We start from the raw sequence: 27,351 nt of genomic DNA, 5'->3' as shown, positions 1-27,351 counted from the left end.
AGATATTGAACCTACTGCAACAGCCACACATCCTAGCACATTACAGACACAACTCAATGTCTCCATTCACAACCTCCACCAGACACACACACACACACACACACACACACACACACACACACACACACACACACACACACACACACACACACACACACACACACCTTCCTCCTACCATTACAGGGCTACTCCAGACAAAAATACAAGAAGTACAGCTCTAAAAATTTACTGCCACCTCCCACAAAGCTGTTCTTCATATACCTCTGCCTTCTGCCTCCTTCCTCTTCCACTTCTTGGACACAAAACTTTACTATCCTAAAACCTTCCATACTCAGCTTTCAACTTCTTTCTCCTCCCAACCTTACCACATCTACTTTTTCACTTCTCATCTATTACAGACAGACAGGACCCCCCCCCCCGCTACCCTTCTGACCCTAACATACATATCTCAATGTAAAATAATGTGCTGTTACTGTTTCATAGTTTTGTAGAACATTCATTAGACAGTACGAAATTAGTATTCCTTTACTAGAGTTTATAGTAGAGCACACTATTCAGTATGCAGTATACGTTTTTACTAGTCCATGTAATTCTACTTGTAAGATATTTAGCAACCTATAGCCAGCCTTGCACTGATTGATCCTACAAGTGTTTTTTTTATCTTTGATTGTATTATTGTTTTGTGAATATAAATTACTATGTAACCATCTTCTTATGTTACCTTGCATCCTTTTTAATCTGGTAGTAAACCCTGGTCTCAACCTGAAAATGGTCCATTTGGAACAGTGCTCTACCCCAGTCAACAAGCAAACAAACAAACAACTAAATTAATCAATCAGTAAACAAAAATAAAGTATATTAATGATGGACAAGCACAAGTTGCTCCCTTTAGGTAGATGTTTACCTAGTATATAAGGAGCATATTTGCTCTGACTGACATTTTGTAGTGCTGAGCTTTGGTGCACTGAGCTCTTTGGGGTCCTACTGTGCTAACTGGATTTTGGTTATTCATTGCTCCTGCTTTACCTTGGTTTGGACATGCTGTGTTAATTGTAGTTTGCCATCTACCCTTGTTTCGTTCAGGTTTGGTCCAGACAGCATGTACGTGAATTGGCATTGAGTTGTTGTTAATTCTGGGGCCAGTGGTTGTGCTTACTGTTTCTAGTAACAGGGGAAATGGTTCAGCCCTGTCTTTGGCTGCTGTTTGTCCTGAAATTTTCTTACTAAATGTCTGTTTACTGTTCCATTGTTGCTGACCAGTGCTTCCTCCTTTAGGTGGGTGTTTGCTAAGTATTCATGAAGCTTACTTGAATGAGCCAGCGCTTTATAGTGCAGAGTTGTGATGTACTGATCTTGTTGAGGTCCTACTCCACTAAATGGATTTTCTTTGTATACTGCCCTTGTTTTACATAGGTTTGGACCTAATTACACATTGAGATGTGTATTACTTACAGCAGCACAATAGTTACTTTCATAAGCTTAGCTTCTAATTACTGGGTGTGATATTATGGTTCTTTCAGTGTTTTGCTGATGGCCTTCATGTTAAAAGTGGATCTAATTCATTTGCTTCATTGTAGGACATTTGGAAACTCCTTCTATCTAATCTTTGTTTTGTTCTCCAGTTAGATAATCACTAATACCTGGTCATACATTGGTCTCTGCTGACATGGGTTCACACTCTACTCTGTTCCATTCTGCTGTCAGCCTGCTTGCTTTAGGAGCTCTGGGGCAATGGAGCACTTGCTTCATGCTTATTGACAATCACTCATTTATAATTTATTTTTTTATACTACTTCTGAGATATACAAATACTTGCTAAATCTGGAGATGAACCTCTCAGACACTATATGTAAGTAAGAAGCTTAACATTACATTGAAACAGACCTAATTTTGCTGTTGTTTAAAAAACATTACCTAAGCAGCCAAGATCTCATTGAACTAAACTTCATCACCCTCTTTAACACATCTTCACTTACACCTTCATCCTCAACTAAAGTTCGTCACTATGGCTCCACACATACTCCCATAAAAACTCCCCAGACTATAAGCAGAAATAGTACTATATTAGTAATAGATGATTCTATAATTAGGCACACTGATGCTGCACTCACAAGGTTGTACAGGGACAGGGCCACAGTCAGCTATCTCTCTAGTGCCAGGATTTGGGATGTAACCAGAGCCCCTTGTTCCTTTCACCCTAAGTATGAGTGTAGTCTTGTCGCCCATGATGAGGTGAATGACCATAGATGTCCTTCCTGGTGGGGATGTAGAAAGATACAGTTCATCTCTATATGCATGTGTCCAAGGCAAGTAAGACACTTGTTTTAAGCAGTATCATATCTTCTCTGAGCATGACACCACAGTTTCAAAGAATTATGGATTCCAACAAATGTCTTATTTACTGGTGTCATTTTAGGAGTATTCAAACTGTATCAGTATAGGAGGTGATGAATAACAGGCCAGCAAGCTTTACCAGAGAGGTCCTTCACCTCTTTCTGCAGGATTTCAGTATATTGGGTAAGACTTGTTCAAAGCAAACATCATTTGTTACACATTCCAACCTGGGCTACATTCAGGTAGCTCAACCCAATGTGGCACTGCTTAGTGCCAGTAGTTTGAACAATAAACTGCCTGATTTGGAGGTCTTTCTGATGCTCAGGTATATTCTTATACATACTGTTACACAAACTCGGTATCAATATTCTGCTAAAATTCCCTGTATTACAGAGTATAGCACTTATCACTCTTCAGGTCATTTGAGGCATTGGGGAAGCATCTGTTTTTAAATGTCCAAATATTAACCTAAGCCAAATACATCAAGATGCTGAATTTAAACTGCTTGACACTTTGGTCACATTTGATTGAAGTCAGTTACTATATCTTTGTTAACTACAGATCCCCTTTGATGTCCCCTGAGGCCCATAGTAGGCAATCTTGACAAGCTGGATTCCATATCTATAAATCCTGATATCTTCAACCTAGGTGACTTCAATTATTTATCCATCAACTGGAAGTCTTATACAAAAAATAAAGTAATGTCTTTCGGCTTTTCCCGGTTAGGGGTCGCCACAGCGGAACTCCGGTCCGCTAATGATTGGTAGTGGATTATTACAGTGCCGAGTTGCCGGCCCAACGCCCAACCTTCAAAGAAGGCACACCCATCCACGCATGCACCTACCTGCATGTCTTTAACATCACTCGACCATGGGGAGGACATGCAGACTCCACACAGAAGGCACTCCAGCCAAGAATCGAATGGGAGAACCTCTTGCTGTGAGGTGACAATGCTTATGCCCGGTACTATCTGTGTTTCATAAATACCAACACCATAGATGGCATTGTCCAATTTCCCACAAGACAGAGAAATATACTTCATCTTGTCTATATGAATGCTGCATTTGCTTATATACTTTCCAATGTTATCCACTCTTTGATCAAATCTACCAACCATACTCTCAACTATTCCCTCAAAATTAGCACCAAATATCCCACAAATCGAGCTGCATTCAAGAACTATTCCAAAGCTAAACTTACATTTTTACCTTAGTGCCATAAGAATTTCAAAAGAGCTTTGACACCTGCTGACATGATCTGCAAAGCAATAACATTTACCCATGATTTTTACATCTACATCAACCAGTGTATTAATAGGTCAGTATCTATTAGGCCTAAAATGGTAGGAAATTAATGGATAAACTCTTTTGTAAAACTCTCAAGCAAACTTTATAGCAGGAGTATGACATTATAGTGTTCTTACTCCTTTGATACAATACCCCACTCGGGTATCATTGAAAAACTCATCAGCTTAAATGTTAACCCATATATCACAAGATGGGTTGCAAACTGGCTGAGTGACAGAACCCACAGGGTCAGAGTTGCTGGCGCCATGTCAGACTCAAAGCCTGTCACAAGTGGTGTCCCACAGGGCTCAGTCCTGGGCCCACTCTTGTTTGGCATCTACTTTTCCAAGTACAAGCAAACACAGGAGGGTTATGGCTGACAAAGTTTGCAGATGACTGCAAACTGGGCGCCATAGTAGAAAACACATCTGACACAGATATCCTTCAGAAGGGTCTCACAGAACGGATAACTGGTGCCAGAGCCACGGCCTAAAATTAAATGCCAAAAATGCATAGTCATACCCTTCGAAAACAAGGTTACCCCTAGCTACCAAATAGGTGGCAATCCACTGTGCACAGAAGAAGTTATCAGGGACCTGGGGACCCAGGTTGATAGTAGTCTGTCATTCGACACCCATGTAGCTAAAGTAGTTAGGAAGACCTTCTACATTGCCCACCTTATCATGAAGGGATTCTCATCTAGATCAAGGGAGGTCATAGTCTCCCTTTACTCATCACTCATCAGACCAATGATTGAGTACAATGCCCCATTCGAATGTATCTGACCCGACACTTGCAGCAGCTGGAGAGGCCACAAAGTTCCTCACCAAAAGGATAAAGGGTCTCAAAATCTGTCCTATGCTGCCCGACTGAAAGAACTCCAGCTCTATTCAGTCGCTACGCTTGCTCAGAGGTGACCTTTGCCTAACATACAAGGCCATGTCAAACCCAGATTTGATGAATATGCTTCACCTCAAAAATCTAGATCCATCAGAACCACAAGGGCGGGAGACTTAAACCTTGACACGGCTATTAATAGGACGTGCTGGAGGGATAGATTCATCACCCAAAGACTCCCTATGCTGTGGAACAAAATCCCGTACATGTGAGGCAGAGCACTCACTGGCCTTGTTCAAGAGAAATCTTGACCAATGGATGGGAGATCGCAGATATACCCCAGGGATTACCTCAGTGTCACTGCTCGACAGAGGCACAGCAAAATAAGGGGTATAGTTCCCCATCCTAAAGGTGGCGTAAGCCACAAACGATGGGCTAGGCTTGTAAATGCCCTCGGCAGATAGCCTAGTATGAACCTATGAACCTATGAACAAATGTTATGTCTGATAAATTTAGTTCCAATGTTTCAAACCCCTCATACATCAGTGTCCCTTCCCTGGAACGTTTTAACTCTTCTGCTCTTCCTATTAACTCTATGGACCAGATTCTGGAAGCTATTACCAAAAGTCTTTGGGAAATATACATGCCACCTTCTTAACACAAACTATTCTGCTGTTGAACCCTCCTTAATTTTTTTAACCTCAGCCTCTCCACAGAGTAAATGCCTGTACTGTGGAAAGCAGCAGTTGTAATATTTCTTCATAAATGTGGTGTTACAAATGACAATCCTTTAAGCTCACTAGTATTAGCTATTAAATCAAGGCGTGGATCTTAGTCAGTCTAATTAACAGTGAAATTGATAACTTACAAAAACCCAGTCCTAATGAGTGTGGTTTTGTGAAGTGTAGGTCTTGTTTGTAAAATCTGGAATTTTTTGAGGCTGTGACAGAAGGTCATTTTATCCATGCCACTTATCTTGATCTTGGTAAGTCAGTCGATATGATTCTCCATGCAGACACAGTAGATAAACTTAACAATTTAAATAATGACCCCCCACCATATTACTTCACAGATTACTAAGTCCAACTCTGATTATCCCTTTGCACAAATGGGGATGCATCCATGGACCCGGAACTAAAGACCCATTAGCCTGACCAGCTTTATCTGCAAGGCCATGGAATGAATCATCATGGACCTTATTAGCAAAGATATAGGAAATCTCTGAATGCTCAACCCCACCCAGTCTGGCTTTGTCAAGGAGATGCCTGGTAAACTTGGTGGACTTCTTTGAGACCATCACTAAAGCCCTAGATGAAGTCAAATCTGTGCATATGGCCTACCTAGACTTACCCAAGGCCTTTGACACAATCCCTCACTCAGGCATCATTGATAAACTCACCCATCTGGGTAACAACCCATATATTGTCAGGTGGGTTGCAAACTGGTTCACTGACAGAACTCATATGGTCAAAATAGGGGACTCCACCTCCTACAACAGTCATCCTTCTGGACAAGGGGGGGGCCATCAACTGATCCAGGGAACTACAGACACATAAGCTTGACCAGTCTTATCTGCAAGGCCATGGAGAGAATCATCATGGACCTGATCAATAATCATTTAGGACATCTTCAAACACTGGACCAGACCCAATTTGGCTTTGTCAAATGGAGGTCTTACCTGATCAGTTTGATGGATTTCTTCAAGAAAGTCACCAGGGCCATAAATGAGGATAAAATGGTACATACCACTTATCTAAACCTGGTCAAGGTCTTCGACACATTGGTGAACTTACTGAGTTAGGCATAAACCCCTACATCATCAGACAGATAGCAAACTGGCTCACTGATAGGACACATGTTGTCCAGATAGGTGAACCCACTTCCGATAAGAAACCTTTGACTAGTGGTGTCCCATAGGGCTCAGGGTTGGGACCCCTCCTGTTTGGTATATACTTCTCTGAAGTGAAGGCCAATGTTGGGGACCTCTGGCTCGCCAAGTTTGATGACAACTGTAAGCTGGGAGCAATCACTGAATCACCAAATGATGATGATATCATACAACCAGGTTAAAAAAGGACAAAAAACTGGTGCCAAAACCATGGTCTGTGACTAAATGCTAAAAAATACATAATCACACCTTCAGTAAATTAGATATCCCTGCAAATTGTAATATTGACAGCATGCCCATAAAAGTAGACCTAAGAACATAGATAGGTAGCAACCTAAACTTTGACCACTAGGTAGCTATTGTAGTGAGGAAATCCCTCTGTGTAGCTCAACTTATAAGTAAAGGCATGGCATCAAGTTCAAAGGAAGTCATAGTGCCATTGTACTCGGCCCTCATCAGGCCCAAAATCAAGTACAGTGCTGCCTTCTATATGTACCTAACCAGGCACTTACACCAATTGGAGCAGCCCAGGAGGTTTCTCACTATAAATAGTCACATGTCTTATGCAGATCAACTAAAGTCCCTATCCCTTTACTCTGCCTCATATTGGTTATTGAGAGGTGACTTAAAACATTCTCTGATCCAGCCCCTGATGAAAATGTTACATATTCACAAAAAAAAAAAAAATTATACAAAGGCAACACATTCCATGAACCTGAACCCTATTTGTGACTCTAACAGAACTTACTGAAAGACGGATTTGTATCCCAAAGGCTATCTTGCCTACAATAAACTTCCTATCTTAGTAAAATAAAGGCAATCATTCACTCTCCTCAAAAGAATTTGATAAATGGATGAAGAACCATAAATTCACTCTCAAGGTACTGCCAATGTCCCTGATGGACACAAGCAATCTGTAAAGTGACTGAGGGCTCCAACACCCAAAGATCCACTGCTCTGATACTATCCCATCACTTAACTGGGGAATTAAAATATAACATTGTCATATCCTGGGTATTATTGGCTAGACATGTAAAGGCTCTTGTGCCTTTAGCCTAGTAAGCACCTATGTACATACTTCAAGACACACATGTACTGAAACAGTACCAGCAGCTGTAGCAGTGATACCATACTCCAAACTGGGCACTCAATTTTACTTTTAATCTCTCCATATGACAATGTACAACAATCACACCATACTTACAAAGACACACTTCCACTCCCCTAAAACACACAAGAACCCACACCTACACAACATATCAATAAACTCTGAGGCTTTTCTGACCTCTCTACAAAACACTGCTGTAATGGCTTTGGCAAATGAAAATGACTCCCACAAGAGGAGATAACATACTTGATCTCATCATCACGAACATGGGAGCACAATGTTCAACACCAGAGGTATACCCCTCACTGGTGAGATCAGATCACAAACTAATCTCACTGGAGGTCCTAATCCCACCCCCACCTGAAATAAAAAAGACCACAGTAAAGAACTTCTCAAATGCCGACTTCACACTTCTAAAGACTAGTGTGGTCTCGTTTCAGGCCCCGAGGGCCGGTGGGAAAACAGTACTCTAGCCGTTGAATCACTTACAAATGCCTTCTACCAGCACCTGCAGGACTGCATGGATAAGGCAACCCAAACAAACAAAGACTCTTTTGTACCAAAGGCAAGCGTCCAGTCTGGTGGACCCCAGCCATAAACAAACTCTACAACAAAAGGAGGAAGCTACTACAAGATAGAGCAAAATCCTTAAAAGGTAAGACACCCTTGAGTCACTATAAGTAAAACCAAGAGCTCTCATAAAATCATCCAAAGCAAATTTCGAGAGAAAAATAGCTAAAGACTCAAAAGACAATCATAAGGCCTTCTTAGCTATATTAGAAACCTAGGAGGAAACTCCCAGATATGCTCAGAACTAGTTCAAAATGATGTGAAGATTACTGATCCTACAGACATTGCCAACATACTGGCTGACAGGTTCAGTGCAAACTTCCCTCCCCAAAGGAGAGATATCTATACCAAATGATTGCAACCCCCAAACATCTCCAGCCCAGCGCCCAAGTGAGAACTGCTCTCTCCAAAGCAAAAACACAGCATCCATGGGACCTGATGGTGTCCCCGGCTGTGTGCTCCCTTGAACTCAATGAGGAATTAAACCCACAGCCAGGACAGCTGTTTAATCAAAGTCTTACCTCTGGATATGCACAGGGGTGGCACTGCAACTGTGGTCCCACTTCACAAAGGCGGTGCCTCCACCGACCCTGGAAATTACCGCCCATTAGCTTGATGCCTTATCTGCAAAGCCATGGAGAGGATCATAATGGACCTCATAAATAAAGACATAGGAATTTGCAGACTTTGGATCCAACCCAGTTTGGCTTTGTCAAAGGCAGATCATGCCTTTTAAACTTGGTTGACTTTTTTCAAACAGTCACCAAAGCCATTGATGAGGAAAGGCAGTCCATACAGTCTACCTCGATCTGGCTAAGGCCTTTGATACAATACCCCACTCGGGTATCATTGAAAAACTCATCAGCTTAAATGTTAACCCATATATCACAAGATGGGTTGCAAACTGGCTGAGTGACAGAACCCACAGGGTCAGAGTTGCTGGCGCCATGTCAGACTCAAAGCCTGTCACAAGTGGTGTCCCACAGGGCTCAGTCCTGGGCCCACTCTTGTTTGGCATCTACTTTTCCAAGTACAAGCAAACACAGGAGGGTTATGGCTGACAAAGTTTGCAGATGACTGCAAACTGGGCCATAGTAGAAAACACATCTGACACAGATATCCTTCAGAAGGGTCTCACAGAAACGGATAACTGGTGCCAGAGCCACGGCCTAAAATTAAATGCCAAAAAATGCATAGTCATACCCTTCGGGAAAAAACAAGGTTACCCCTAGCTACCAAATAGGTGGCAATCCACTGTGCACAGAAGAAGTTATCAGGGACCTGGGGACCCAGGTTGATAGTAGTCTGTCATTCGACACCCATGTAGCTAAAGTAGTTAGGAAGACCTTCTACATTGCCCACCTTATCATGAAGGGATTCTCATCTAGATCAAGGGAGGTCATAGTCTCCCTTTACTCATCACTCATCAGACCAATGATTGAGTACAATGCCCCATTCGGAATGTATCTGACCCGACACTTGCAGCAGCTGGAGAGGCCACAAAAGTTCCTCACCAAAAGGATAAAGGGTCTCAAAAATCTGTCCTATGCTGCCCGACTGAAAGAACTCCAGCTCTATTCAGTCGCCACGCTTGCTCAGAGGTGACCTTTGCCTAACATACAAGGCCATGTCAAACCCAGATTTGATGAATATGCTTCACCTCAAAAAATCTAGATCCATCAGAACCACAAGGGCGGGAGACTTAAACCTTGACACGGCTATTAATAGGACGTGCTGGAGGGATAGATTCATCACCCAAAGACTCCCTATGCTGTGGAACAAAATCCCGGTACATGTGAGGCAGAGCACCTCGCTGGCCTTGTTCAAGAGAAATCTTGACCAATGGATGGGAGATCGCAGATATACCCCAGGGATTACCTCAGTGTCACTGCTCGACAGAGGCACAGCAAAATAAGGGGTATAGTTCCCCATCCTAAAGGGGTGGCGTAAGCCACAAAACGATGGGCTAGGCTTGTAAATGCCCTCGGGCAGATAGCCTAGTATGAACCTATGAACCTATGAACAAATGTTATGTCTGATAAATTTAGTTCCAATGTTTCAAACCCCTCATACATCAGTGTCCCTTCCCTGGAACGTTTTAACTCTTCTGCTCTTCCTATTAACTCTATGGACCAGATTCTGGAAGCTATTACCAAAAGTCTTTGGGAAATATACATGCCACCTTCTTAACACAAACTATTCTGCTGTTGAACCCCTCCTTAATTTTTTTAACCTCAGCCTCTCCACAGAGTAAATGCCTGTACTGTGGAAAGCAGCAGTTGTAATATTTCTTCATAAATGTGGTGTTACAAATGACAATCCTTTAAGCTCACTAGTATTAGCTATTAAATCAAGGCGTGGATCTTAGTCAGTCTAATTAACAGTGAAATTGATAACTTACAAAAACCCAGTCCTAATGAGTGTGGTTTTGTGAAGTGTAGGTCTTGTTTGTAAAATCTGGAATTTTTTGAGGCTGTGACAGAAGGTCATTTTATCCATGTCACTTATCTTGATCTTGGTAAGTCAGTCGATATGATTCTCCATGCAGACACAGTAGATAAACTTAACAATTTAAATAATGACCCCCCACCATATTACTTCACAGATTACTAAGTCCAATCCCCTGATTATCCCTTTGCACAAATGGGGATGCATCCATGGACCCCGGGAACTAAAGACCCATTAGCCTGACCAGCTTTATCTGCAAGGCCATGGAATGAATCATCATGGACCTTATTAGCAAAGATATAGGAAATCTCTGAATGCTCAACCCCACCCAGTCTGGCTTTGTCAAGGAGATGCCTGGTAAACTTGGTGGACTTCTTTGAGACCATCACTAAAGCCCTAGATGAAGTCAAATCTGTGCATATGGCCTACCTAGACTTACCCAAGGCCTTTGACACAATCCCTCACTCAGGCATCATTGATAAACTCACCCATCTGGGTAACAACCCATATATTGTCAGGTGGGTTGCAAACTGGTTCACTGACAGAACTCATATGGTCAAAATAGGGGACTCCACCTCCTACAACAGTCATCCTTCTGGACAAGGGGGCCATCAACTGATCCAGGGAACTACAGACACATAAGCTTGACCAGTGTTATCTGCAAGGCCATGGAGAGAATCATCATGGACCTGATCAATAATCATTTAGGACATCTTCAAACACTGGACCAGACCCAATTTGGCTTTGTCAAATGGAGGTCTTACCTGATCAGTTTGATGGATTTCTTCAAGAAAGTCACCAGGGCCATAAATGAGGATAAAATGGTACATACCACTTATCTAAACCTGGTCAAGGTCTTCGACACATTGGTGAACTTACTGAGTTAGGCATAAACCCCTACATCATCAGACAGATAGCAAACTGGCTCACTGATAGGACACATGTTGTCCAGATAGGTGAACCCACTTCCGATAAGAAACCTTTGACTAGTGGTGTCCCATAGGGCTCAGGGTTGGGACCCCTCCTGTTTGGTATATACTTCTCTGAAGTGAAGGCCAATGTTGGGGACCTCTGGCTCGCCAAGTTTGATGACAACTGTAAGCTGGGAGCAATCACTGAATCACCAAATGATGATGATATCATACAACCAGGTTAAAAAAGGACAAAAAACTGGTGCCAAAACCATGGTCTGTGACTAAATGCTAAAAAATACATAATCACACCTTCAGTAAATTAGATATCCCTGCAAATTGTAATATTGACAGCATGCCCATAAAAGTAGACCTAAGAACATAGATAGGTAGCAACCTAAACTTTGACCACTAGGTAGCTATTGTAGTGAGGAAATCCCTCTGTGTAGCTCAACTTATAAGTAAAGGCATGGCATCAAGTTCAAAGGAAGTCATAGTGCCATTGTACTCGGCCCTCATCAGGCCCAAAATCAAGTACAGTGCTGCCTTCTATATGTACCTAACCAGGCACTTACACCAATTGGAGCAGCCCAGGAGGTTTCTCACTATAAATAGTCACATGTCTTATGCAGATCAACTAAAGTCCCTATCCCTTTACTCTGCCTCATATTGGTTATTGAGAGGTGACTTAAAACATTCTCTGATCCAGCCCTGATGAAAATGTTACATATTCACAAAAAAAAAAAAAAAAAAATTATACAAAGGCAACACATTCCATGAACCTGAACCCTATTTGTGACTCTAACAGAACTTACTGGAAAGACGGATTTGTATCCCAAAGGCTATCTTGCCTACCGAATAAACTTCCTATCTTAGTAAAATAAAGGCAATCATTCACTCTCCTCAAAAAGAATTTGGATAAATGGATGAAGAACCATAAATTCACTCTCAAGGTACTGCCAATGTCCCTGATGGACACAAGCAATCTGTAAAGTGACTGAGGGCTCCAACACCCAAAGATCCACTGCTCTGATACTATCCCATCACTTAACTGGGGAATTAAAATATAACATTGTCATATCCTGGGTATTATTGGCTAGACATGTAAAGGCTCTTGTGCCTTTAGCCTAGTAAGCACCTATGTACATACTTCAAGACACACATGTACTGAAACAGTACCAGCAGCTGTAGCAGTGATACCATACTCCAAACTGGGCACTCAATTTTACTTTTAATCTCTCCATATGACAATGTACAACAATCACACCATACTTACAAAGACACACTTCCACTCCCCTAAAACACACAAGAACCCACACCTACACAACATATCAATAAACTCTGAGGCTTTTCTGACCTCTCTACAAAACACTGCTGTAATGGCTTTGGCAAATGAAAATGACTGATGGATGTCAGCTCAGGATTCCCATCCCTACCTATTGGAAAGTACATCCCAGTGTAGGTTATATTAGAAATGTACTCCCATATAGCAACATTTAAAAAGATGACTTTCACAACTGTAAAGATTTTTGGGAAGCTGATATAAAGAGAAAGAAAGATATATATATATATATATATATATATATATATATATATATATATATATATATATATATATGTGTGTGTGTGTGTGTGTGTGTGTGTGTGTGTGTGTGTGTGTATATTGTGGTCTCATTTTTTATATCACAAAAACCTGACATTTTAACAGGGGTGTGTACACTTTGTATATCCACTGTAGTGTCGCCTTGCATCACAGTTTAAAAGTGTATCAGCCATTACTTATTTAGTACTCATCATAGAGATTCCATGCTGCTAGCCTGTCCCTGGAACTTGGTGGCATATACACGATTGTCTACCAAAATAATTACCCATACAATTAGTTACAGGATGTCATTTGTCATTATGATCAACAAACGTCTGTAACCATATTCTAGGCATTCAGTTTTATGCATGATGTTTCTATTACATAAAGTACTTTCTTGCCATGCCAGTTCATTCAGTATGACATTGTGTTTTTCAGCGTAAAAGTATTCAACTATACATTTACAAATTATATAAATAATTGAAATTATAATACTAAAATCACTTTTGTTAGTAGTAATTCAGTGGCAAATTTTAAACAGTTCAAAATGATTGTAAAACATGTACAATCATGCTTTCTAAAAAGAAAATCTACCTTTTAGCAAGAAAAGCTTGATGTTGAGGGCTGGGTGCTTTGTTTCCAAGAAGTCCATGAGTTGAGACCAAAGTGATGTTGTTAAATCTCAGATGAGGGCTACAAATAAAATATTCAGAAAAGACATTAGTCTCGACAAACCAAGTTTATCATCATTGTTTAAATGCATCATTTGTTTTCCTGCCTTAAAGTGATTTTTAGAATAACTGTATAGAGTTCTATTAAGCTATGATTTAAAGAAGTAAACTTAGATATGGAAGAACCTACACCAGTACATCACAAAGGAGAATATAAATCTTCTACTTCAAAACAAATGAGTGAGAAGACTGATATAAACTTAGAAGACCAAGACGTGAGCCATATTAACTTCAAAAAGGATCAATGCAAGATGATGCCTTAGTGAAAGCAAAATAAACTACGGAAGTGATACTAGGAGATGATAAAGAAAAGCTGGTAACTTCAAAAAGGAGTTTTAAGCCACATTTCGTAAATGTATAGGGATAGCAGTCCCAACCAAAGCAAAATATAATGTGAAATTCAAAACCAAATTTCCATGGTAGTCCTCCAACATAAATAAAATTTACAATAAAAGAAAAACAATCCTAACCTTATACAGCAGATCTATCTGATATCATAGATAGTATCAGAAATATTACTAAAAACTGAAAGCAGGCTATGAACTTAGGTTAGCATCTGATGCTAAAGACAATTATGAATCTTTCTTCAGCTATCTTAGGAAATTAAGGAATAACATCCAGGATTGCTCTGAACTTATTCAAAGTGACTCTACCTATTCAGACCAATAGGCATTGCCAATATACTAGCAAACAATGTCAGTGATAATTTTGTCCAACAGACTTCTTTCCTGTACCCTCTAAATCTCCTAGTATCACAAAGGAATATGTACTGAAGGTTTTTTTTTAAGACCAAATGTAATTCTTCCATGGGGTCTGGCAATATACCTGGTTGTTTAATAACCAAATCTATGTATGCCCTGGCAGAGTCATGCCTCAAACTGTTTAATATACAATTAGGTACAAGTTTATCCCCCTGATGATTTACACACTTTAATGGTGATGCCACTCACTAAAGGAAGCTCTACTACTGACCCTGGGATATTACAGACCCATCACCCTGACAAGTCTGATCTTGAAAGCCATAGAATATATTATGACTGACCATATAAGCTATGATATCAAAATTTCATTAGATATGATATGCAGCAGTATGGCTTTGTCAAGAGAAGATCCTGCATTGGCTGCCATCAGTGGCCATGCTGTCCACATGGTGTATCTTGACCTGGCAAAAGTGTCTGACATCATGTCAAAAGATGGAAATGTAAGTAAGCTTAACACTTTAAAATTAGATAACTATGTGGTATGATGTATAGCAAACTGGTTAAAAGACAGAACCCACAGAGTGTAAGTGTCATGTGCCTCATCAGAGAATATGAAGGTGATCAGTGGTGTCCCCAAGGGCTCAGTGCTGGGAACCCTCCTTTTCAACCTTTACATTTCTGATCTCCAGACTTGAAACCAAGACCTCAAATTAACTAAGTTTGCAGACAACTGTGTATTGGAAGCTATTATCAAGTCCCCCATTTGATATTGTAACCCTTCAGCAAGAACTTGCTCTCATAAATAACCAGTGTACAGAAAATGAGCTCAAATTAAATGCAAAAAAGTGCAATAGTGTCACACTTGGTAGACAACCCTCCTCTCAGCATACAGCATAGAACATACAGAATTCCCCACTTCAAAATGAAAATATTAAGGACCTTGGATCATGGACTGATAATCCCCCTTTTTATTATCTTGTGACAATAACAGTCAGAAATTCATTATACATAATACAGTTAATTATCAGCAAAAAGGAGAATCCAACACACAACGAATTCCACAAAAAAGATAAAATACGAACAGCTTTAATTCCAGATTCACAGCAGCAGCTTATTCAGTAAGCGCTTTCATCATCACAACTTCCTCAGACTGAATAAAACCAAATAGGAATAACTTCCTTTCATATAAAACTCATTCATCAATGAGCACAATTATACAATTATCTTAAAGAACAGTACACTTATAAAAATGTTCATGACCATACAAAACACATTTTTCAAGCCATGTTTGCCATTATTATACTAACGTTTCAGTTTTTTCTTTTTTAAATATACCTTAAAATTAAAATACAGTTAATTGCCAAAGGAATATAATCCAGATGTAAAGTGGTCATTCAGGATTGAATAGGCCATTTACTGAGTGCAACACCTCCCTGCTGGATGGACCTAATTAGACATCTTCAAACAACTAGAAATACTCAACAGGTTCTTAACTAAGATCACAGCTTAAATACCCTAAGCTACCATGAAAACTAGAAACACTGCCCCTTTATTCAGTATCTTACAGGTTCTTGAGGGGACCTCTTTGTCTTGCCTTCTGTGCCATTACAGACATAGATGTCCTGGATCTCTTCTATCTCCACAAGTATAATAATTAAACAAATACCAAAAACCAGGAAACTAAATGTTCCCAGCAGATAACTAACACATGATTGAGAAATTATTAACAAAGTAGCCCCCCCCCCCAACCTCTGGAACATACTGTACTTGCAGAATAAGCAGTGTGATGCACAAAATTACCCATGGCTTTACTATCCTAGTCCTCCCACAGTAAGGGAATATGGCCTAAGTGTGGGTACTGACAAGGCATAAATGGTCACAAGACTCAGCTGCCTTGAAATTCCCTCAAATTCAACTTACTTCTTACCTTTATTTTGAAACAAACTGATCTCTCACTTACAGTGCATAAGAATAAAGAAGAACTTTTACAATTACTAGTGCCTAAGACTTACAGGAAGTTAGTTATGAAACAGGTCCATAGTCGTACTTAAGAGGTCATTTGTGAATGCATAAAATTAAGACTCAGCTATTGCCAATATTTTATTAACCAGGAATTATATACAAATAGTAAAAAATCTATTTGTATTATCCAGAATATCAGAAAACAGCTCCAAAATGTGGATTCACAAATCCTTTTATTCCGATGCCTACTACAGTGCTTTTTGAACACACTGCAATGGAAATTATTAGGCCATTTATAAAATGTAGCAGTAGGTACTCATATATCTCGATCACAGTAGACTGTACAATACAGTTTCCAGAAGCTGTACCATTACAGAAGGCTAATGCAAAGTTTATTGTCAGAGAAGTGGTGTTATTATTCTCTAGTAAAGTTACATAAAGAGATACAAACGAAGGTACACCTTTTATGTCGAGGGTTATGCAGCAACTATGGTAATGTTTTCAGGTTAAGCAGTTAAACCATCAGTAAACAAACACTGAAATTCATATTTAGAAAAGTAACTGAAACACAAGGTAAGAACTGGGATTGCACAGTAGGGATTCAAGATGTCTACTTGGTATTGTTAAAGATACCCGACTCGAGAAGATGAGAAAATGCCATTCAAAAGGGTTAAAGAGCATCACACTAACTTACATGAAAGTCTTACAGTGGTGATGCCCATAGTGAAAGACAATATGGTAAAATATTTAGAAAACACATAAATGAGTATATCAGAGGAATGCTGAAGGACAGAATTAAAACTAGGACAGCACACAAAATCTTGATACTTATGCCAGCAGCAAAAAATAAATATTTTAGCTATATGGCTGCATCTATTTGAAGTCATGGAAATGTTAAATGAGGTAGATTATAAGGTCAAGCAGACTTGTGAAAGAAAGCAAAACAAAATTGTCTTATCATTGTGCTGAAAGAATGGAAATAACTGATTGTTCAGTAATGCTTTGTAGCACTGTGGTAGGAACAGAAACAAGATGTGATATATTTCTATATTCCTATAAAGGAAGTCTTTTCAGATGTGCATCCAAGGGCAAATCAGACAGAGCAAAGTAAGGTAACACTTCCAGGTGTGAAGAAATATATTTAAATCTCTACAGACTACTTGAAACACAAAGGAAAGCAATACATCATATACTGAAGGCAGGCCAGTGAAAAAGTTAGTTTGTCAGACATTTCAAACTAAGTAGTTACGGCTAATTACTGAAAAAAAAGTAAATATAAAATTACAGAGCTGAAATCTCTGGACATAAAGCAGAAAATACTGAAAATAAAATAAGTATGAATGGCTCATGTTGTAATTATTCTAACTATGAAGTCAGTGTTGTATTTGAACAGAATAATAATAACTTGCAACCTTAACAGGAGAGCCAGACACATGACCCGCACTCTCAACAGCAGGAGGCATATCTGAAAGGAAAAACATGAGGAACCAACATTTTTAACTCTAGACTTAGCACAGTGGAAGGGAATTATGACTGGCATTGCCACAACAGGCTGTAAAAGCAAGGACAAGTTTACAGCACAAAGTGTCAATGTAAACAAAGTCAGACAATCTAGTTACAATATTTCAGAAGGAAATTAATATGGTTTAATTACTCACATAAAGCCTACATCTATCTATATATGTATGTATCCACAGAGTTTATTATTTGTTTACTTATTAATTTATTAAGTTTCTTAACTGGGAAGGCGGGCTTGTCTGAGGACCTTGTTCAGCCATGACCAGTGCCAGTTAGGCAATGCTATACAAATTCTAACAGGAAACAAGTAATGGCATACACATTCTAACAGGAAACAAAAAGGAATTGAGTAACAGAGTAATACATCCATATACTCACACAGACAAGCACACACACACACACACACACACACACACACACACACACACACCATATATATATATATATATATATATATATATATATATATATATATATATATATATACATGTATGTATGAATTCAAATATCTACACAAACCCATGTACACATGAATGGATCAGCAAACAGTGAACATTCAAAAAGATGACCAAAAAAGATCACAAATGAGAAAAAACTCACTATTATACACAAGGGGAAAGTCTCCCAAAAGACCCCACACCTCTCTCTCAAGTATGTATACCAGCTCTGAGATTGGACAACAGCGGGGAAAGGGCAAATTCCTAAATCCTGCTACACCATGATCTTGCACACAGAGCAACCAGCAGCCAGATGCAAAACTTATGTACTCACCATAACTACGCTTCTGTGTTGTCTATTTTCATTCTTCCTCAACTGTTGAGTCTTGGATCTGACCTCAGATCCAGCTTGGCCACAATTGCTTGCACTCTTGGACCCATAATTCCCCGGTATCCTACAATACCTCAGCTCCAAATACAAAAAGAACCCATCTCGGACCAATATTAAAGAAGGCTGCTAGAAAACAACTGATGCTCAAACATGAAACACAGGTTGCATATCTACTGTCACTCCAGGAAAGAAAGGAAGGGGTAGAAGGGCAGGAAGTTGAGGAAGAATGAAAATGAATGACACAGATGCATAGTTATGGTGAGTACATAAATTTTATATCTGATGTTTTCATTCATTCCTCAACTGTTGGGACAGATCCCCCAATTGTGTGAATCTTGGGTGGCCCTCATAGAAGGATATTCCAGAGTACTGCAAAACCAAAAGCAGCCCTGTTTCAGGAGATCAAATCCAATTTGTAATGAGCAATAAAAGTAAGTGCATGCAGCACAAATGTCATCAACTGAGGCCCTGGACCAAAATGAGTGTGCATTAAGAGGTATAGGCAAAGAAAGACTTGACTGACTGTAAATGAATGATATGCAATCTGTTAGCCACAGTAACTTTAAAGACTGGTTTACCTGTCTTACTGGAGGAAAAAGAGATGAACAACTGATATGATTTTCTGAAGACTTTTGTCCTATGGAGATAAAAGATGGAATTGTTTATGCACATGAAGACTTTAAAGCATGTATTCACCTTTGTTAGAGAAGCTGGGGAAGAAAACAGGTGAAGCGATATCTGGGTTAATATTTGCCTCCAAGGCTACTTTGGGTAAAAAGGAAGGATTAGTAAGGTAAAACTATCTTTAGGGAAAAATCAAATATGAGGATTTGGAGGAAAGGGCTTGAAGCTCAGAAACTTGTCTTGTGGAGGTAATAGCCACTAGAAAAAACATTTTCCAGGAAAGGAACTTGAGATCAGATTTAGTAGATGGCTCAAAGTGACTCTGTGCTAAACCCTGCAGATCCCAGGAGGGAGAAGGGTCTTTCACATTAGTTCTAAACAAAAAGGTGCCTTTAATGAAAGCTTTGCACAACTTGGATAACTCTAGGTGGAAGCATTGTCTCCAATATGATAATTAGAGATAACTGCCAACTGCACGTTGATTTTAGAAAAACTAGCTCTTTCTTTAAAAATGGATGCTAGGAAGTCTAGGACAGTGGGAAAAGGAGCATTAAAAGGATCCAATTCTCGTTGAAGGGCCCAAAAGGAAATTTGTTTAATTTACTCTTGTATATTTTCCTAATAGAGTCTTTCTGGGATGAGAGCAATATCTGACAGACCAGGGAGCAAAGCCTGAATAGTCTAATCATTATTGGAATTACAGAAACCATACTGTCAACTTGAGGCCTATGATGTCCAGGTGTGCCATCCCCATGGGATGAGAGAGAAGACCTGGACTGCTGTCCAGTATCCAAGGTGGATATTGAAGATGAGACCAAAGGAAGGGGAACCACATACCAAAAAGGGGCAATGAGGATAACCCAGAGCTTTAGTTGAAGTGCTTTCTGTAAGGATTTGGGAATTAGAGGTACACAGGATAAGCATAAAGGAGACTGGAGGGTTAAAGGTGGACTAGAGCATCACTTGGTGACTCCCCCAGAGGGGGCATCAGGGCAAAGAAGCTGCTGCTCTTGTTATAGGAAGGGGCAAACAGATTGCAGCATGGCTGACCCCATCAACAGAAAATCCTTTCTGCCACTGACTGATTGAGAAACCACTCATGAGGCATCATGTTGGATCTGCTGAGCCTGTCCGCTAGTACTTTGGATTTCCCTGGGATGTGCACTGCCATAAGAAAGTGGTTGGAAGAGATCAACCACTGACAAACTCTCATTGTCTCTCAACAAAGGGGATAAGAATGGGTTCCCCTTGTTTACTGATGTACCAGACCACAGACATGCTGCAGTTTGGATTGAAATGGTCTCCTGGGGAATGGTATCCTGGAAGGCCTGCAATGCTAGGAGGACCACTCTCATCTCCGCAACACTGATATGCAGATTTGCCTCTTAGAGGGACCACATACCTTGTACTGCCCTTCCCAAGAAATACCTCCCTATCCCAACTGGGAAGTGTCCATGGTTCCTGTGACAGCTAGGGGTGGAAACACAAAGGGAGGTCCCTGCCAAACTTTGCTGGATTGGGTCCAGAAATGGGGATAGTTTTTGCAAATCCAAGTCAGCTCTATCAGTGTGGACAAAGGATGTTGCAGAACTGACCAATGAACAGCTAGAGTCCACTGATAAATGAGTATATAGAATCAAAACATCAGAATCAGGGTTATAACAGCCACCATAGATCCTAAAGCCTGTAGAACAAGTCTTGCTGGGGAAGAGGAATATAAAAGAATTTATTCCACCTAAGATCTTATGGTCTGTATTCTGTTTGAAGGAAGAAAAGCAAATTGGTTGGTAGTGTCCAGGTGAACTCCTATGAGTTCCAAGGTTTGGACAGGTTGAAGATGAGACCTGGCATAGTTGACTGTAATGCCTAGATATTGACATAACTGGAGCAAGCAGTCATTGTTCTTTTGAGGAGATACCTGGGAGGGGTGATGAGGAGCCAGTTATCCAGGTATGGAAATACTCTGAATCCGCACAGTGTCAGGTGTGCTGCCACCCCTGCCATACATTTGGTAAATACCCTGGGGGCTGTGGTGAGACCACAGGGCAGGGTTCTGAATTGACAATGGCTGCCCCCCAGCTGAAAGTGCAGGTATCTTCATGAGTGTCTGTTTATCTTGATGTGATAGTATGCTTCTTAAAAACTGAAAGATCATATCCAATCATCCTTTTGCAGAAATGCCAGAATGGACTGAACCATAACCATTTGAACCTTGGACATCTTCACAAACTGACTGAGTTTGCTGACATCTAGAAATAGTCTCAGGTCCCCTACTTTCTTTGACACTAAAAAGAAACTTGAGTAAGTTTCAAATCCTCTCTGGTCTGGTGAGACCTCCTGGATGACTCTTTTGATCTGAAGTAGTTAACTTCATTTGTCCATCAACCTGTGGGTATCAGATGCATATTGGATCTGAGCCGGCAGCTTCAAACAGCTAAGATCCGAGATCCAAGCTCCTCCCCCTTGCCCATAATCCCCTGCTATCCCTTCCTGACCCCAGATCTCGTTTTCCGTGGTTCAGTCAGCAGCTCTGAATGAGTTCCATGCATGGGAGTAGATCGTTTTTGTGAGAAAAATCCTTTTCTTTTTCTATTATAGCAGTAAAAATTTGTGTGTGTGTTGCTCCTTAGTTAGTTTCCAGTTGTTAACTCTTTTTGTAGTTAATTTTAGTTAAATTACCTCCTCCCATGTGTGTGAAGGCGTGTCTGTCTTTGGGCTTAGTGTAATTTTGTCCCTAGTCATGTCTGAGGCCCCTAAAGCCTTCTTTTCTAAATGCACCGAGTGTGGCCATAAGCTGTCCCCAGCAGATGGCCACACTCGGTGTGTTATCTGCCTTGGGGTTGACCACCTCTCCTCAGGCTGCACCATTTGTGCAGCCTTCAACCCCAGGGCTTTGAGGGACAGGAGGTCGAAGTTGATTCTGGCGGGACTGTTGCCCCCAGACTCGACTTCGTCCTCCTCTCCCTCCGTGGCAGTGCCACCTTCCATCCCTGCTACCCTGGACAGGACTCACCCTCCCACCTCAGGCCAGGAGGAGAGGGAAGCTAGGAGGTAGAGGAGAAAAGAGAATCACCACAAGAGGCGGGCCGAGACTTCCTCCTCGGCCTCGCCGGCCAAGCAACTTCTCCCAGGGCCTCTGGGCCTTCTCCTTCCTGGCTCCATTCACCCCATTTTTCCCCGGAGCCAGAGGAGGAGACCCGGCCACCTTCGAGGTCATCGAGGCGGCACTCCTCTAGGTCAACCCGAAGCTTGTCCAATGCAGACATGGACCGGATGATGCATAGGTTCCTCCAGGCCCAGCTGCAGATGGGAGTGCTCCTTCCTCCCCCCCTCCGGGGGAGAGCTCGAACCCCTATTTTGCCCCGATTGCTCCTTTTCTGACCCACTTCCGGGGTTCGGAGCCTATGGAGCTGGGTAGCATGGGAGCCGGGGGAGTGTAGGCACCGATAGTACCTCGTACTTCGGCACCGACGGCACCCTCGAGTTTGTCGGGTCCGTTTTCGGATACCAGCTCTCGGAGCCGAGAGCTGAGCTTCGGATCTGGAGGTGTCAGTGTGTCTTCGGCTCCATCTCGGTGGGAGCATACTGGCCCTTTGGATCCGATTGCTCCAGAGCCAGCTCTGATCCACACATCGGATCTGAGGGGACTGCTCTCGGATCCCAGAGAGAGCAGTTCTCCTTCGGCGTTCAATGTCGTGGAGAGGGTATTGTCAAGGGATTCGAGGCCCCAGGCTCCTGCTACGGTTTCACCCTGCACTCCCTCTCAGACGGGCCTACCTTCCATCACCTGACCCCAGGGACAGCCTGTGCCTACGTCCTAGATAGTTCCCTTGGAGGAACAGGATGTGGTTGGTGAGGCCTCTTCGGACAGCCCCCCCGAGGAGGTTCCTCACAAATGTAAGTGCAAGAGGAGGCACTTGGACTCACCTGAGTCCTTGACAGAAGACACAGACTTAGAAGAAGGGGAAGGTTTCCCAAGGTCACCTCCCGAAGACGTCTCCTTCGGAGACATCATGGAAATGCTTTGAATTAGAGGGGGGTGGTCAGCCCAAAAACCTTCCTTTGATGAGTCTGTGTTTCTGGAGGAGTTTGACGCAGGCCCATCTACCTCTAGGGTGTCCCCTCCCGCCGATCCCCTGGTAGACCTGATTACTACCAGGGCATGGAAGGAGCCGGATACTGAGGAGCCCATTCCAAAGAGACCAGATAAAATTCTCAGCCCCCCTTCTGATAAGACGTGTTGGAGCAAGGGTGCTCCTGTAGATGCCATGTTGGTGGCGGCCACCACTAGAAAGGAACTAGCCAGGAGAGTTCCTCGATCCATCCTCCAGACAAGGAGTCTGGGATGATGGACCACCTGGGGAAGCGGATGTTCACTTCAGCCACCTTCTCTGTAAGGTCGCTGAATTATATGGCACACATGATACGACTCTAGCGGGATCTCATCAAAGAATACGCCGGGTCATCCCCAGAGTCCATGTCGGCCGAGGATAAGAAAGTATTCTCAACCCGAATGGCCACTCTGAAATCCATTGTGAACACCTCTAAGCGGCTCCTCTCCCATGCTATGGAAGGAGCCGCTAGAGCTAGCGGAGTGGGCATTGTCTTACGATGGCATGCTTGGCTCCGCCATTGCGATTTTGCAGAACCCTTCAAGGCATCCTTCGCTAATGCCCCATTTGATGGTTCTTCACTATTTATCAAGACTGTACGCGATACGCTGGTCCAGAGCAAGAAAGACGGGAAGACATCTGCTGTCGGAGTCCGCTTCTCTGCTCCCCAGAGGTCCTTCTCTAGGAACCAAAAGGGACAGAAGAAGATGTGGTTCCAGAAGTCTCAACAATCCCGTTTCGCTCCGGACCCCTCGTCCTTCAGAGGCAGAAGAGGACAGGGTGGATGCCGGCCCAGAGGCAGGGGGGGGACAGAAGAATTTCGGGTCAAGAGAGCCCTTTTCTGATCGGCCCGTGCAGCAACCTTGAAGGGCTACCCAACTGCTCCACTCTGGAGGCAGTTGGAGGGCATTTCTCGAGGCACCTAGCAGTTTGGGAGTCCATTACAACAGATTTCTGGGTGCTTCGAATCATATCCAGAGGTTACAAGATCCCTTTTCTCAATCTCCCTCCCAAACTCTGGAGTCTCCCTGATGTTCCACCCAATCAAAGGGAGGCAGCAGCCGCAGAAATACTCCAGCTGCTAGAAAAAAGAGCAATCCAGCACGTCCCCCCAGACCAATCCGGATCAGGCTTTTACTCCAGATTCTTCTTGGTGCCAAAAAAGACAGGGGACTTAAGACCAATTCTCGACCTGTCCTTTCTAAACCTGTCAGTGGCCAAAGAAAAGTTCCGGATGGTCACCATTCAATCCATTCTCCCACTCCTGCAGAATGACTGGATATGCTCTATAGACCTCAAGGATGCGTACTACCACATTTTGATGGACAGGCGACCCAGAAGGTTTCTCCGCTTCCGGCTAGGAGCCAGCCACTACCAGTTCAGGGTCCTTCCCTTTGGTCTCACCACAGCCCCTAGGGTGTTCACCAAAGTCTTGGCAGTTGTAGCGGCCCACCTGAGACTCCAGGGAATACAGGTCTTTCCGTACCTGGACGACTGGCTCCTGACCACCTCCACCAGGCATCTACTGTGTTCAGCCAGAGATTATTTCCTCCACTTGGCCTCCCGACTGGGAATCACAATCAATATAACAAAATCTTCTCTTCAACCAACCCAGATCTTGGACTTCATTGGGGCCAGATTAAACACAAACCTTTTGCAAGTCTTCTTAACTCCGGACTGGCTTCGAACACTAAAGCTCCACATGCTGGCCCTTCTACACTTCCCAGCTCCTCCAGCGGAATTGGTCCTGAGGGCTCTAGGTTCCATGGAAGCAACAATCAACCTGCTACCCTTAGCGCGCTTGAACATGAGGGTACTACAATGGACCTTGCAAGTTCAATGGTCCATCCTGCAACATCCACTGAGTTCACCTATCCCCCACAGCAGGGTTTGCAGGAAAGCCCTATTCTGGTGGCTCCAGTCCCCGGACCTCCAGAAAGGGCGCCCCTTCTCTATGTCCCCTCCTCTAACCATGGTGACCATGGACGCTTCTCGCCTTGGGTGGGGGGGCACTGTATGGGCAGAATCGTCCAAGGCATGTGGACCCATTCAGAGACCTTGTTGCATATCAATGTCCTAGAGATGAGAGCGGTGCTTTTGGCGTTGCAAGCACTCCAAGCCCTTCTTCCCTTGGGGACAATTGCAATTCAGACAGACAACATGTCAGCAGTCTGGTATATAAACAAGCAAGGGGGAACCAGATCCTACCCACTTTGTCGAGACACCATGAGAGTTTGGGAATGGGCGATCTCCACCAACCGCTTTCTCATAGCGACGCACATTCCGGGCTGGTTGAACATCTTGGCAGACAGGCTGAGTCGAACCATCCTTTCACCGTACGAGTGGTCTCTGAACCCGAGAGTAGCGAAGGAAATCTTCCTCAAGTGGGGTCAACCTTGCTGCGATCTCTTCGCGTCTCCTTCGAACGCAAAGTGCAGTGACTACTTTGCTCTAATTCCCCCACCGGGGGAATCCCCCAGAGATGCTCTAGTGCATGTTTGGCCATCCGGTCTACTTTATGCTTATCCACCTTTTCCCCTAATGCTAAAATTCTTGCAGAAAGCCCATCGGTTGGGGAGCAGAGTGATCCTCATAGCCCCATTCTAGCCTCGTCAAGCGTGGTTCCCATGTCTATGGTCTCATCTAGTGAATCCCCCATTGATTCTAGATCCCACTCCGGATCTGATCTCTAACCCACTAGGATTAGCAACCCCGAACCTAGACACCCTCAAGCTTACAGCTTGGTTGATCCAGTTCCAGTAATAGCTAGGACTCCCGTTATCTCGTCCTCTGTTAAGGCTATTCTAGTAGCCGCTCACAAGTCTTCTACGAGAAAGGTTTATAATAGCAAATGGAAATGCTTTTCAATTTGGGCGGAGCACAGAAACTTAGACCCCTTTACAGCTCCGTTACCAGCAGTGCTAGAAATTTTGTCAATCTTATTCGACCAGGGTGCTAGCTCCTCTACGGTCAAAGTCCAGTTAGCCACAATCTCCCACTATCATGTGGGAAGTGATCTCGGTCCCTTTGCCTCTTCCAAATTATGCAAGACCTTCTTAAAAGGCACTTTCCTCTTGAGGCCTCCTGTTAAAGATGCAGTTCCTCCACGGGATTTTACTCTTGTTCTCCAGTCTCTGACAGCTCCTCCCTTTGAGCCTGCAGCTTTGGTGGATCTAAAATACTTATCTTGGAAGACGGCTTTTCTTATTGCCATCACTTCGGCCAGAAGGGTTTCGGAGCTTCAAGCCCTTTGCACCAAACCACCATACTTGGTTTTCCATAAAGATAGAGTTTTTCTCAGGACCAATCCCTCCTTTTTGCCCAAAGTTGCTCCGGAGCCCAATATCAATCAATCTATTAATTTACCAGTATTCTTTCCAAATTATCAGAACAAGGGTGAATACAAGTTACATTCTCTGGACGTATACAGGCAATTGAGGTTCTACTTGCACAGGACCGCTGACCACAGGAAATCTGAGCAACTCTTTGTATCCTTTGCTAAACCTTCTTTGGGAAAACCAGTATCAAAAGTTACATTGTCCAGATGGATCTCCCAATGTATACTTCTTGCATATAAGAGTTCTGGCCGACCTGAACCCGAAGGAGTCCACACCCACTCTACTCGATCGATTTCTACCTCTGCTGCCTTTTGGTGCAGAGTGTCATTGGATGACATTTGTTCAGCAGCCACTTGGGCATCATCTCATATGTTCATTAACCATTACAAGTTGGATATAATTTCCAGAGGGAGAGCATCCTTCAGCTCTGCAGTGCTCCAGAATATCCTTCCATGAGGACCTCCCAAGGATTGGGTAGCTGGGGACTCTGTCCCACAGGCTGATGGACAAATGAAGTTAACTACTTCAGATAAAGAAGTTATGTACTCACCATAACGTTCCTTCTGAGTAGGT

General features: G+C 42.5%; 1 protein-coding gene across 1 annotated transcript in view; it reads right to left on the bottom strand.

The window, feature by feature from the left end:
* The window catches only part of CFAP61 (cilia and flagella associated protein 61), a 4,145,169-nt gene that overhangs the window by 1,077,768 nt on the left and 3,040,050 nt on the right, over positions 1-27,351 (bottom strand). Inside the window, exon 19 of the mRNA XM_044057082.1 lies at positions 13,559-13,657. Within this exon, the coding sequence (XP_043913017.1) occupies positions 13,559-13,657 (99 nt within the window). The remainder of the gene's footprint in view (positions 1-13,558; positions 13,658-27,351) is intronic.

The sequence above is a fragment of the Protopterus annectens genome, chromosome 1.part2, assembly GCF_019279795.1.
Source record: "Protopterus annectens isolate FY-2018-M chromosome 1.part2, PAN1.0, whole genome shotgun sequence".
Taxonomy (NCBI): Eukaryota; Metazoa; Chordata; order Ceratodontiformes; family Protopteridae; genus Protopterus; species Protopterus annectens.
This window is presented reverse-complemented; position numbering and strand designations above follow the sequence as displayed.